The sequence below is a fragment of the Polypterus senegalus genome, chromosome 9, assembly GCF_016835505.1.
Source record: "Polypterus senegalus isolate Bchr_013 chromosome 9, ASM1683550v1, whole genome shotgun sequence".
NCBI lineage: Eukaryota > Metazoa > Chordata > Cladistia > Polypteriformes > Polypteridae > Polypterus > Polypterus senegalus.
The window spans coordinates 139,511,192-139,526,827 of record NC_053162.1 but is presented as its reverse complement, the minus strand read 5'-3'; the positions used below and the strand labels follow the sequence as shown (position 1 = coordinate 139,526,827).

Genomic DNA, 15,636 nt, shown 5'->3' with positions numbered 1-15,636 from the left:
AATACCTGTTTCAGCGCAGGCATCCAAATTACATGACCGGTATTTGATTCGGAGACCTTGGCAATATTTTCCTTCGTTGGCCGGCTGTGGGTTATTGCACTCTCTTTTAGCCAGCTGTACACCACCACCACATGTTCGAGAGCAGGGACCAAACGGGCCCCACTTTCCCCAGCGACCATCCACCTTTAGAAAAGGAGAGAAAGACTGAGATTGTGGCGAAAAAAAACAAAAAATACTCAGTACCATTAACAGACAATATCAGAGAATCAAAGGTGACAATTTCTGCTTAATAGATTTTAGTCTTTTCATTTTGGAAAATAAATACTAATTAACCAGTTTCCTATCAGCTTAACAGTGACAGTCATGTGAAAATACCTCACAGCATTTGTCTGTGAAAAAATGCTCTGGTGTTTATGATTTCAACAGGTAATAAAATGTGATTATTTAAATGTGTTGTTCATTATTTAGGCCTTGAAATCTTTAGTGCAATGTTCCTTTACACCACCATTACAAAAAGAGCAAATCAAGCTAATTTTAAAGTTTGCATGCATTTTCTCTTCTGAGATTATACCTAAAATCCACTGTCAATGTAACTCACCACCTGTAGTTGTCTGATCTGAGTGCATATTGGTTATGTTCATGTGAGTAACTCCTGTTATGTTTAAGGAATTTGTTTTTTATTTTGGGTGAAGTTTTAGAAACAAAGCTTTAGCATTGAAATGGCAGTGATATTTGAAAGTCAGATGAACAAATTATCCAATGTATTATTTTAGAAACACCTGGTATTTTCAATGAATTCATGTGCCAGTTCAAATTGCTGACACTGCAAATGCTGAAGAACAGTGTTTTTTTATTTCTGTAATTGACAGATGATTGGCGTTTGTGCTTGATATGCCAAAAGATATAAATACTAACATCTATGTGTTCTATCAGAATTGATGACAATCCACCAGCTTGTTATATTATGAAAATTAAGTTGACAGTTGTTGAATTGTGTTTGCTGTTCGATCATCCATGTAAGCTTGTGATGGATGCTACTTGCAGGCCCTCATCCGAAGGGTTAATTGTAGCACTCAACATAAAAACTAAGCACCAATATAAAGTGGATAGCAAGATAGCAAGAAAGTACATTCTGTATCGGTGCTGGACTGCTTCAGATAAAAGAAGTGAACAGACTCAAATTTAGAACCATCTTGTTAAACATTTCATTCAATGATCATCTGGCTATACTTTAGTTATTTCCAAAAAAATGGTTTAATGTTGATACACCTTTTTGTTCTTTTGTATTGTACCAAACTAGGTGGAAAGGCAGATAATGTAGAATCAGTTCAATTGTTACAAGGGGACTAGGATAGCATATAGACTTGGTAAGCTTTGCTGGCAGATGAAATAAAATGTAAATATGTGTAAAGTGTTACATATAGGAAGTACAAATTTGAATCCACTATGGAAGATCTGAAACTTGAAAGTACACCTCATGAGAAGGACCTGAAAGACACAGTGGACTCCTCATTAATGCCTACATCATGACACTGTAGAGGAGGATGTTAGGATCTATATCACAATGAGCAGAGTACAAGTCAAGGGAGGTTTGCTTGAGTTACATAATGTTCTAATGAGGCCTCACCTGGAGTACCATGTGCAATTTTGGTCTCCATATTGCAAAAAAGACATAGCATTAGTCGAGAATGTCTAAGGGAGAGTGACTAGGCTGATTCCAGGACTAAATGGTATGAGCGATGAGGAAAGACTGAAGGAACTGAACCTTTTCAATTTAAGCAAGTGGAGATTAAGAGGTGACATGATGTTTAAAATTATGAAAGAAATTAGTCACCATGACTTTATATAGATAGCTAAAAGGAAAAGAGTATCAAGCACAATAATGAATATTAATGTACCTTAGAAAGTTAACATGAAACCACGTATTTAAGGTGCCACCATGCCCCAATTTAATTCAAATTCTAATTCAGATATTCACCTTATACTTTGTTACATCGTGTTTCTCAACACAAAACCCCCTAAGGCAGAACTTTCCATCTCCACAGTTTGTTCCATCAGCCCACGGGAAGTGTCTTGTCTGACATACTAGCTGTCCACGAGCCTTTCCTGTGCACCACAGCTTGGTACAAGACTGCATGTAGGGACAAGGCTTGGAGCCGGGTCCAAACGCAAGCTCACACTGCCGGTTTAAGTTATAGCTGGCACCAGGGAGAGTGTCAGTAATGACAAGAGGTTTGACGGGCTGATCTAGAAGACAGTCACCTGTAAAAATCAAAAAAGTGTCATTATTAGTCTATAAACAATGCTATTAACATCACTAAGTCTGTCTATAACAGACATATATTCTAATTCAAGTTTAGTCTTATTTAGCGTCACATCTTTATTGATTATACTGTACTTGAATCATTGTTAATGATTTGAATCTCAAAATTTTATAAGCTGTCGTTAAAGCATTCCACGAAGTTAGTGATAAATTATATTCCCAAAGTAAATTAAATTAATGCATGGCATTGTGTAATGCTGCAAAGTGAAATTTGATGTTAAATTTTATCATTGTGGTATGATTGATTGACTTGTAGCATCAAATCTTTTAATCAGGTTTTAACACAAATTAAAATATTAAAATAGCTGTTAGTTTGTCAGATAAAAAGAAAAAGACTTTTTGCCATGACTACTGATCTAATGTACACATATGAACTTGTAATGTCATGAATCATTCTCTGAAAGGCAGTCTGGGCTTTAAGAGATTTGGGGTTTGGATATAAATTCTGTCTGTGGAAAAAAAACAGGAATCAACCAATCATTATTTTTACTTCTAAGAAATAGAGTAGGCTTTCGTTTTTGTTCTGCTAGCCTGTTTTTTGTTTTGTTTTGCTTTGTTTTTTGGTGTTGATTTTCTTAGATGGGCAGCTGCTAATGGTTTCATCTGGCAACTTCATTCTCTTGCAGTTATAGCACCCTATGTTTGCACTCAGTGAAGAGCTCTATACAAAAATAAATTAAACAGAACATTTTCTGTGCCTTTTGTTTTTCTTTTTGGTAAAGAAAAGGCCTGTTGTTAGTGTGGCTACCAGTGCAGAACTTGCTTATATTCACCTTTTTTGAGCCAGATTTGGCATTGATTTTGAGCTTGGTGAGCCGAAAAATACTAAAACGCAATCCATCAAGCTAAGAAAAATGAATATATATTATATTTTTTTCTCTTCAGAAGCCACAAATATTTTTAGAACATCAACTGGATCTTAGATAAATTGATTCAAAAAACACAGATGGTTAGCTAGACTAATGTCTAATCTAAAATTTAATAAAACAACTGTAAAGTAGGGTTAGGGTTAGGATTACACAATATTATTATTTTAAGACTTTTTATGTTTGTCTGTGAGCATAATGCATTAAGAATAAGTAATGCAGGAACAAATTACATAAATTAAGGTAATATAAGTTTTGACCATTTGGTAATGACTTTGAGAGACAAATCTCCAAACCTCCAAATGACAGGGTTCCAGCTGAAAAACTGCCTCTAGAGGTAACTTTGGTTCCATTGGATTAATTGAAGTTAAATAAATTTAAAATGGTTTCATTTAAGCTAAAGTTGAGCTTTCTAAGGCAAAGCAACTGCCCTGCCCTTTCCCGGAGATTCTGTAATAAATTGTGGAAGATGCTAGTGTATATAAATGTGGTTAACTCTTAAGTAGTGAAGGCAGTGCATTTGCCACCGCTGCTACCAAATAATCCCAACCACTATGGTATATCATTCCACAGGCAGGGAGTAATGGATCAATTGTCTAATACCAAGAGTCACGGCAAGGTTCTGAAAGGGGAAAACGATTCTATAGGGTTAAGAATAGGTAGTTGTAATGATTGTTACTTAGGAAAATATGGTAGTAGACAGACCTGTATGAACTCAGAACAATTGCACCTCAGTTAGTAGTGTATCACATTATGATAATGAGTCTTCTGCCTCTTTTTAAATAATGAGACTAATAAGACATCCTTCTTTTAATTTATTATGTGTACCTACTGGGTCACACATGTCTGCCTGCGACAGCTGATACTCTTCCTCCACATTTATTAAAAGGACTAAGAGGCTGAGCAATATTGTTACCTAACAATGTAATGTAAAGGTTAAGGCTTTGGAGCTCAGACCCTGAAGTTGTGGGTTCAAAAACTGCTACTGACAAGACTTGACCATGAAAAAGTCACTTCGCCTGCCTATGTCCAACAGGAAAAAAAAAGATTGTATATCAGGTGATGTACGTCACCTTGAATAACGGTATCAGCCAAATAATTAATAATAATCCCAAGATGTTTGCATTATGAACTGTACAACATATTCACAATCTGACTTAGTAGGTCAGGTGCAATGATGTTTTAGCAGGTTGTATATCTACCTCTTTGAGCTTAGACAACTGCTCAGTTTTCAGTTGTAAATGGTTTATGTGTTTGAGCGGACAGGGTTTATTGTGTGGGTCCTGGTTTTCCCACATGATAAAAATGGTTATGTCATAGTAAACCTGTTCAATGTGTATAAACATGTGTGTGTGTGTGTGAGTGACACCCTGTTCTACTTCTTGCTTCACTGGTGACTCAACTAGTTCTTAGGATCTTGTAATAGATGCTTCATTTTCAAAAATTGGATTGATGAATGGGTTTATAATATTTCTGGGTCTCTGAATCGACAGATTAGCATGAACAATGATGTTAGTGCTGAAATGTTTCCTTTGTTTACACCACAAGAAGATTATTTGTTATGTCCAAATAAATGGCCACTGTGTCTCACAATATTGCATTTACATTTTACCAAATTTTCAAAACATTTTTATACCTTTCAAGTTTTGCATTTCATCAATTAATCTTTTATCCTTGATAGCTTTTTGTGATAGTGAATATAAGACCCATCTCCCAATGAAGTGACACCACACAACATCTGCACTCTTAGTCCTTACCTCTGTGTTCACCTCAGTTTGATTACCATCTGGGATGTTTTCTGAATGGAGTGTACAAGTTCTTCCCAAATTCATGCTAGGCTTTTGCATTAACTGGTTGTCTCTCACAGTCAATGCTTACAAGGAGATTTAAACATTTTAGTTGTGAAAAAGCTCCAGAATGTGTGTATGAATGTGCCTTGTGATTGACTTGTACGTATAGTTTGATGCCTAATGTTCTGGAGGCTTCAACTCTACACCACCCAGTAGTGATACATGATTTCATAATATGAATGAAAGGGTGGATTGAACATGTACTTTTTACTGTATAAGAATATGAAACAATTGCTCAAACAAATATGGGAAAACACTGGTACTGTGAAAAGTTTTTGTACTAAACTCTCATCCGCTAACTGCCCTGTTGGGAATTATTTCCAAAGGAATATATGTCCTTCAACACTATTCCACTGTGCTAGCCTTTGTTACATGACTCAATGACTAATCTTCTTCAGATTAAAGAAAAAAAAAGAAACAAACTGTACCACCCTCCACTTTACAGTGGCTAAAACGTATGTCCTAATTTTTAAAACTAGAAAATGGATTTTATGCAGCTATTTCACATATAATGGTGTCTTGGTTTCTGCTTGTCTTTTTCAAACAACAGGGCAATCTTATGTATATAACATTTTACATTTAATACTGTAGGTATTCTTTGGTAAACCAAACAATAAATGTTTTCCAGTATTTCACTCTAATATAATTTATTTTTGCCCTTTTTTCATGAATCTGGTTGTACCCTTAATGAAGAATAATATGAAAGTTCGGTTGGTGTTACACACATGCCATTGGGAAACAACCTAAGGACTAATTTGATTGTAATTCCACACCTGACTGAGGGTTGGCACTGTCACTTAATGTCAATCCTCTTTTTTTATCTGCAGATCCGATGATTAACAGCGAGAAGAGTTATGACATCATTTCTGGTTTTCTGTCGCCTAAACTTGCCTCTTTCTCTCCACTGACCTCTTAACCGGCTCCACTGCCATCTGCAGACAGTCTATTACTAGACTCACGTCCTGAAAGGTATTTCTGTGAATGAACATTAATCATTTTGTTATTTTTTCATCAATTATACTGGGTTTGCCTACAGGTGCCCCAAAGCTTTATACTCTCTTTTTTTTGTTACAGTAGCTATAGTTATGGTACTGTACATTGTTTATCCTGCACCAACACTTTATAAATAATTGAACTTGCTACTTAGGTATAGTGACACTGAACACTCTGCATATTTTTACATGATTTAATCTGCTTGTCAGATGTCCACAGCTTCAGATCCAATTCACTGTGTTGTTGTGCAACTTCATTACTTGTTTTTCCCGTGACATTGTTTTTTTTTTTTAACCCAGAAGAGTTAAGTAAGTTTTACATGATTTTTAATTAACTAATTAATGCTTTTGAACTCACCATACAGTTAGATAATTTGACTTCATTTATATGATTTAAATAGAGGCATTACTTGTGATTTAATTATATAGAAATGAGCAACAAATATAAAAGTGCAATAAATAACTTAGATTTTATCTGCCTGTGCATGTCAAAAATAAATTACTCTCCATATCAATTTTAATAATGTATCTCAAACATGTTTAAAATGATATAGTTTGTTTTATGTTAAATAAACAGTTTATGAATTATTTTACTGTGATGTAAACCTATTCCAAAGCTGTTTCACATTTTGCCTCATGAACAGGAGCATTTCAGTGTACTGCTCAGAGGGGATCGTAATTTATTTAATTTAAAAACCAATTACAAGGTCAGACTAGAGAAATCAGCTAGGTAGTTTCACTTAAAGACAGTTCCAGGAAAAAAGTAACTTTCTATTTGTTTGTTTTTTTCAGTAGCCATTGGAAAAGAGCATTCCATCAGCATTTCCCATCTGCAAGTCATTGATTACAACCATGCCATGTGTTTGCAATTGACCTGTAAAGGGAAAACTGTGTCTGTGCTCTCACCTTTGTAATGTTTGTCAAAAATAATAAGATCCCTTCACAAATGATTACAATATTAAATACTACCACAGTACTACAAAAGTTTAGACTGTTGTATGGAAAGGGCCCTGAAGTCAGTCAACAGTTTTCCAATTTGTACACTCTCTCATGAATCTGGCATTTCATAATATTTAGAATTAATTGGCCTAATGTTCAGGTTCATTTTTATAATTAAACCTTTCAGAATGGAGTGTGGCATCCATTTTTGAACCTCATAATTTTTCACTCACTCGTCGTTAAGCACCAGTATTAATCTATGCCATGTATCATTTATCACTTCTTAATAGTCACTCATCACTTGCCATTTTTTACTTATCACACAGCACTCCTGACTCATTATTTTTCATTTGCAGCCTCTTTTAATAAAACATATCACAGTCATGAAACAGGCAACACAGTAGGTTAGGGTTTGGACATTGGTAAATAAGCTGTATGTGCCACACTATTGGTTTATACAATAATATAAACCAATATATAATAATATAATATAATAATCAATCTGATCTTTTTTTAATTAATAAGGCAGCTTTCTGACCACTATCTAATGCATCAGTTACTGAAACATGTTCTATGTCCAAAGGAGAAAAACTTTGTTACATTATTTCACAAAGGAATTGTGCTATTTGTCAATAATGATAATATTTTGCAAAGATATTACCTGCTTGCTGCTGGTAGCATTGCACAGGCACATGCTTTTGTCTTTTAGTTTGCATTCAGTGAACAGCAACCCAATCAATATTAGATTTAGTACATTTTGTTTTTAATGATTTTTTTCTAGGAGTGATGTTCTTAAAGCATGCCTTGCTGTGACACAGAACTAGTAGTCTTCACAGAAGCTCAGGTTTGATTAGTTGCCTAGTATGGGTTTGCAGAAATTAGCATTTTATTGATTATTGAATAAAACAATTGTTTTACACATATGGCCTGTTTACCTACAGTAAATCCCTCTCCTAATACAGTATGATGTCTTTACCATTTCTCGACTGTGATTGGCTTTGTTAAAAAATGCTGCAAATGAAAAATAGGTGAGAAGTGTTGAGTGATGTGTGATGAGTAATATGTAATGAGTGATAAGTGATGAGTGACAAGTGGTGAATGAAGATTGATAAATGATAAGTGATGAGTAAAAAGTGATGAGTAATGTGTGATGAATAAGAAGTGATGACTGAAAATTGACAAGTGATGCGTTATGAGTGGAAAGTGACTAATGAGGAGTGACTTTTGAGAAGTGGCAAATGATTCACGACATGGATTAAGACTGATGCTTGATGAGAGGATGTGTGATAAATGATATCCTAAAATGGACACCATAATGAATAAAAAAGTTACAGCTCTAACCAGTCATTCAGTATGTGGGTTTTGCGAAATAAGAATTACATAGGTTGTAAATGGCATGACATGCATATTGAAGACCTCTATAAACACATTTCTAGAAACCACAATATCTGTAGAGAAGACTGGCTGGAAAAAAAGGTTTCAGTGAAAAGGACACCATTGTGGTTGTACAAGACAGAGTCAAGTTCTTCAGAACGCCTTCACAAATGAGAAAGACTCACACTGTTAGTGAAAGAACAACTCATTATGTCAGTGTGAGAAGTCAAGTGCTACTAAGTGGCAGTAGACCCTCAAGTCATAGTACCTTGAACAGTTTGGATACTTGAGCAAAAACAAGAGCAATACCATTAATGAAGCATGACATGTTTTGCAAAAGCCAAGAGGAAGGGTAATATAGAAGGTTCTTAGAAGAGCTGAGACAACATGAAAAAATCTCCTGAATAGTTGATGGCAGCATGCAGTCCCCAGGTACCATGTTTCCTTTTTAAGATAGACAGCCTAGAAGCTTCCTGAGATGTGTATTTTAAGAGCTTCATACGGTTCTGAGTTACAGGTATGAAAAATTGTATATGTTGCATCTTTTCATCAGGAAATATAGTATGAAAATGTGTAGCAGTGCTACCGCTGGAAGGACTCCATTTCCCAGGAGTCCGAAAAGGAACTGCCCTCATTAGATGTATGAAACAGGTGCAGGGGCTGCTGGGGACAAGAAGAACCAGCAGGAAACTTGAAAAAGGGTAGACGAAGCAGCAAGAGGGGGATCTGTGCTCTGTGTATCCTGTGTGTCCTGTCCTCCCTAACCACTGTAAAGTCATTTGTACCCTGGATCATTTCTCGCAAGGATGAATGGACTGTCTTGTGTCTGCTTGTCGTGCGAATAGTGGTGGAATAGTCGAACCTCCCACAAATCTCACCCTTCACCGCTCAGGACTACCGGAAGGACTGTTTAATTAATTTATTATGGAAGCTGTCCCCAGGAGCGTCATCATCATCTTTACTCCATATCATTTCATACATTTCTGCCTCATTGGAACTATATAAGGACACTGTTGTGAGTGTTTTGTGTTGTGGTTGATTGTTGTGTTAAAATTGTATCGCCGAAGGGGAAGGAGAGGGTTGTCTGATTTTTGTAGTTTGTATTTGACTTTCCATGTAATATTTTATTTATTCATTTGGTTGTGTCATGTCTCTGTCTGGGCTGGGTTCCGGGAATCCCTATGGAAAAAATAAATAAATCACCATCCCATCGATGGTGTGAATCTGAGTGTCACCAGACCGCTACAAGTGTTAAATTTGCAGCATGTCATTAATAGTAGGGTATAATTTATTTATGGTTTGCAAAAAACAAAGTTAAGCAAATTTGCAAATATACTGTGCATTTTCAAAACATACCATAAGGAGAAAACAACCTTAAAGGACAAACTAAATGGTTGCTCTAACACTCTATTTTTTCTCCCATTTCCCAAAGATATTCCAGGTAGTGTAAATGGTGACTCCAAATTGACACTGTATGAATAAGTGTGATTGTATGCATGAATATGTCCTGCAATAATCTGGTGCCTCATCCTTAGTTAGTTCCAGCCTTGCGCCTAACGCTGGATGGATAGGCTGTGGACATATATATATATATATATATATATATATATATATATATATATATATATATATATATATATATATTGGGGTAACCACGAGGCTGTTGCTCAAGCCTAGTTCTTAGCTCAGGTTTCTCTTCTCTCTTTACGTGTAGACTATTTGGGAAGTATGAACTGAGTACCAGGAGGAAGGCCCAGAGTTTTCAAAAGACTTTCCTGTCCCGACAAATAAGTGAAGGAATGGATCCTCCTGGCTGCAACTTTAAAGTCTTTCTGGTCAGTATAGTATTAAGCTAGGGGTTAAGAAGTGACTAGTAGTAAGAGTTCGACAGGCACGAGGAATGAAAGCTAAGGTCAAAAGGAAAGGGACTGTATGTAAGGCAAAGGAAGGGAGTTCTATTAGTGCTAATAGTAGGTGGACAATTCTGCAAGAAAGCAACAGGACAAGTAGTGCAGCAAATCCAGGCCCAGTGTGGGAGCAAGGTTTTGTCTATTTGTACTTCTTTATTATAATTCTATTTCCTTTCTTTGTGTTCTTTATTTTGTAGATGACACTTTTAAAAATGTATTCACATATATTCAAGTATGTCCTGTGATGGGCTAACTCTCGATCCTGGATTGCTTCCTGGTTTCTGGGCAAGTTTACCAGTTGGGCTTCTATCTTCTGCAGTGTCAAATTGCAATGAAGTAGTTCCAGAAACGAAATAAATAAAAATCCTGTATTTCATTTATAAGTATGAGAAGCAGTCATTTCATTAGTTTGGACAATTTGAATATATCAAGAAAAATTGTTTTTTTATCTGCACTAAGCATTGAAGATCGGATTGTTTCAGTGAAATTTATGTTGTTCTTTACTGCTACAGTTCTCCAAAATGCTTTCTTAAAACTATTTCAGAATGATTTCATGTTTCTGCTTCATTCGTATTTGGTATCACTTCTTTCCTCTTCTGTTAATTTTGGCTTGATGTTATAGCTGAATGCCTCTTTTCCACTGCCTTCTCCAAGACACATTTGAGTTAATTAATTTTTTACAGAGATGCATTTTTAAATTGAATTTCTGACTTTGATCAGACTTTTTATTATTGTGGCTGAACATTTTTTGATAAAAAGCAAACATGGGTAAATATAGGTTGTAGAAAATTAACCTTTTTTAGGAAATGACATAAAAATTGCTTTACTAATTTGTACAGAATTTTTCTTTACATGAAAGTTTAATGAAGATAAACTGATTTCAATAATTATTTCTAATTATATTAGTTTAATTATGATTACACAGGAGAAAAGCCAATGTATTAAATATCTCTCTTGGCAAAGATAAAAATACAATATTAGCAGATCTAAATTATATTAATTACTCAGGTCTAGGTCTGGTGAGTATAAAATGTAAAATTAGCTTATATGCAGGATGTTGAAGCCAACTATTAGTGGGAATACCTCCCATATACTCCAAAAAGTACACTACATTAAAGCTGGTGCATCTGAACTTGAGAGGAGAAGGGTTGGGAAGCATCATTAGGTACAAGCAAGAACGACCTTTGAATAGGATGTCAGCCAATTATTCAGCACAATCGCTGACACCTCTGCACTTACTCATACCATGTGAATGATAATCCTAACATGCAAGTCACTTTAGAAAGCTTACACAATAAGGTATTATTTTACACAGATGGTGGTTAGGACAGTAAAACCCAGGTTCAGGAGCTGTTATTCAGTTACTCAAGAAGTACTGCATTACAGTGGTGTTTACTTCCCAATCAAAATTTAGCAAATTTGATCAGTTCTGTTCTCAGCTAAGACATAGCAAAATTAAGGATACACTCATAATAGGATAGTACCCACAGTATATAGTTGGAGAACTTTTCTGCTAACCAGGACCTAAATATTTAAATATATATTCAAATGTGTTTTTCTTTTAACTTGTTTCTTCATTACAGTCATGGACAAAAGAAGCCAGGGCTTATGTCAGCAGATAAAATAAAGCAACATACCTCGGATGGCATGTTGAGTAAAATGAACTCTCACAGATACATCCATACTCTCTTATGCAGTATTCACATACTATCTTATATATGGTAAACACAAGTTTCCCTGTCAGAAATTCTCCATGAATACACTAGAGACCTGGAACTACGAGTTAGACAAGTCGGAAAAAACAGCTCTCTGAATACTTTGAGTTAAGATGTGATATTTGCCTTTTCCCTTAGTCAACTGTATGAAATAAAAAAATACAACCTGGTCAACCAGAACTGCCATTATTTAGTCGAGCTGCACTTGAACCAAAGTGACACATACTTATTTTAGTATTGTTTTTTAAATTCTGTTTAAGAGAAAACAGAAATCCATGTGAACACACTGAAGTGTGAAGGAGAAACATCACAACTCTGAATAGTTTGAGAATATGTGAATACAGCATTACACTCAGGGCCAATTTAGAAAGGCAAATTAATCAAATAAGGTTGTGTTTGAGGTTTGGGAAGAAAGATCTAGAGAAAACCCAGTCTAAGGGGAGAAGAATATGCAAACTACTGTATACTGACTGAACCAGAAGCAGTTCCAAGGTTCCTACTAAAAACAGTGCATGAGAGTAGGTGCAAATGTCAATCAATCATTCAAATTTTATTTATATTGCACATTTTACAGTAGGTAATGTTTAATGGGGGGCTTTACAGGTTTAGGGTTTTAACATGTCAATGGCATAAAGGGCAGTAAAAACCTAACATTCTTAGCTAGCACCAGATAATTAATAAAATACAGTAAAAGTTGTCTATATTGTCTTACAAAAAATCTCGATATATAATTCACTAAGGCAAGACACCCATGGAAAGCACGCTGGAAGGGGCGTGGATTCACTAAGCCGCCGACAAGTAAGACACCTATGGCGCACGCAGGAAGGAGCCACGCCCACCAACTCCAAGACCATTGGATACGACAACAACTCGCAGAGCCACGCCCACCAACTCGGACGCAACAACACAGAAAAAACGCTGTCATTTATATTCGTCTGTCGTAGAGGTCACATGCACCTCCGAGCCATGTTGACTGTTCATAGAGGCATATTTCTCATGGAGGTGAATCGCCATATGCAGCGTGTAAAACGGTTTGCGAGGGGTATCCCATGGGATCCTTAAAACAATCCTTTACAACTGAGGTTAAAACACAATGAAGTAAGCAGTCTTTAAAAACCAAGTTTTCGGTTACGATGCATGACCGCGTGCACCATGGCAAACTGTTTTACACACTACATACAGCAATTCGCGCTACTACCGTGGTCGGGTGTCTTGGTGGATTATATATAGAAAAGCAGCCAAAACCGCACAGAGCAATGAAAAGTTTACGTGAATCACAGGTGCATGTGGACTGTGCAAAGACGACAACGACTCAAGTGACGAGTTGGAGGTGGGCACATGAGCAGGCAGGGCGCGATGGCAGTCCACCAGTTTTCAGTCACAGACGAATGTGTGTTGGTTCGTTCCGTGCATTGTTACAATGCTGCTTTTCTTGCTGATTTATTACATTACCGATTTTTCAAATGTTAATTTTCTCCCTGTGCTTAAAAAATCATTAAAAAACCGGCCTGATTATGCGGTGTATGGTACGCCGCGGGTTGGCTAGAACAAATAATTTAATACTATAGAAGAAAAGACAATTTTGAATATTTGAACACTGAAGTAGTATCTGAATCTCATATTTCTAATGGAAGGTTATTCCAGAAGCAGTACTTTAGAAGAGAATGCTCTATATCCAATTCTGGCTTTTTTATTCTAAGGATTACAAGATATCTTGCTTCTTGTGATTGTAATTTTAATTTTCTTCTAATAGAGTGAAGAACCCAAAGAGGTGTACAGACAAGCAAACATTCTCCAAATAAATAATAAACAAACAATCCCACACACCCTAGTTATCCTTCTGGGCATTACTACACACATATCACTATGTTTTTTAGCTTTCATAATATGCAGTCATGTTTTATTCAAGTGCATTTCATGTAAAAACATGTTTTAAGAGATATTCCAATCTATCCAGTATGGCGCATCAGCTCAGAAAGTTCAATAGTGTTTAATTAATTCCTATAATGTTAAAGTAACATTTAAATGAGTATGCTGTGTTTGGAACGTGTGTTTCCATATATGCTCATTAACACTGGAAATGTTTCTGTGAAGCAATCTGAACTTGTACTGCCTTTGCTCTGCTAGTTGCTCTCATTGTCAACTCCAACTAGGACACAAGTCTCACCAAACAGGCTTACTTTGCTTTGTCATCTACTGTTTATTCCAGAATAATTCATAAAGGATGTACTGCTAAGTCTGTATTAGAAAGTTTTGCATGCATTTCCAAACTAAAACAATATTTTTTTCACATCATATACACTTTGACAACTAACTGCATTGTTCTTCCAAATTGTTAATTTTGTTTTTAAGAATTCCCAATTGTAATGGAATTATTAAATCCTGTGGGGAAGAATAGGAGGAAGATTGTGGTATTTTTGTCTTTATGAGATGCAGGCAATTTCATATTTTCTCAGGCTCCCGCTCAACTTAGGGTCACAGTCCCAAGGCTTTAAACATTTTGAAATCTTTGTATAAACCTATGAATTTATATCAGGGGAATGTATTATGATGTAAATTATTCTGTGAAAAGGGAAAATGTTTTTGTGCCCAGTGCTCCAAATCTTGGCACTCGATGCTACATTTGGCATTTCTGCTTTGGATGTATTTGCCTGAACTAAGATTTTTAAAAAAGTAATAATAAAAAAATACAGCTAGTATGAAGTAGATTATATGTCATACAAATTTACTCTAATTTGGGTAGAGTCCAATTTGTATTTGTAGAAATTGGAAAATGTGACATATTGTAGCTGTACTTCATATAAAGGTATGATTTTCAGGCTTAGCTGAGCAAACTGGTGGAAGCAGTGGTTCATTTTATGTATGGTCCCTAATTAAGTAGTAGGTTGGTGAAAAGTAATTTGATATTTAAGGGTTGCTCAATATGAAATGAGTTACTCCATCTCAAGTGTGCTGAAACATTTGCTTTACTCAGTCTTGTTATTTGTAAACACTGCAAAGGGTTTTTATATATTTGTTAATGAAGGGCATGTGTGAAGGTAATATTCATGGCTGAACTATGCTGAAATCATCTGTAAAAAACAAAGAAGGCAAAACTGTGACTATTAAAGCAGTTTCTAAGCATCATATTTACAGTTTTTTTCTGCATTTATCTGAACGTGTGGCATTCATGAGGGGTATTGATTACATTTTATGTTTGGTATGCCAACAGATAGATACTCTTTTTGTCAAAACTGTGACAAAAGCTTTATAGGAATGAGTAAGAATTTTAAAGCTTTTAGTTTTCTCTTGACTAACTCAATAATGCATAATCTACAAAAATGAGTAGACAATGGGACACCAATGCTGTAAAACCTATAGATAAGCAGTTAAAGCAAAATGTAAAGAATATCTTAAAATCTTTATTTATGTTCATTGCTTTGCTGTCTTATTTTTTAACCACATAAAACAACATTTCTTCTTACAGGTGTCTGTAAGAAGGGGATGGTACACTCGAACGTTTTTTGCACTTGCGGACTGTATTAAGTCAAAGTGTTCACACGGTATGTGCATTACCGGCAATGGTGCAAAAGATGTGATTTTAACAGAATAATATGGCAGGCCAAAGTGGTCAAAAAGTTGTCATTCCAGCAGATCAAAATCTACTGGGGTGATTTTAATACAAATT

General features: G+C 35.6%; 1 protein-coding gene across 1 annotated transcript in view; it reads right to left on the bottom strand.

Moving 5' to 3' along the window:
* The window catches only part of LOC120535866 (A disintegrin and metalloproteinase with thrombospondin motifs 15-like), a 106,673-nt gene that overhangs the window by 31,085 nt on the left and 59,952 nt on the right, over window positions 1-15,636 (bottom strand). The window contains exons 4-5 of the mRNA XM_039763994.1: window positions 1,979-2,262; window positions 6-183 (exon numbers count right to left, since the gene is read on the bottom strand). Coding sequence (XP_039619928.1) covers window positions 6-183; window positions 1,979-2,262 — 462 coding nt within the window. The remainder of the gene's footprint in view (window positions 1-5; window positions 184-1,978; window positions 2,263-15,636) is intronic.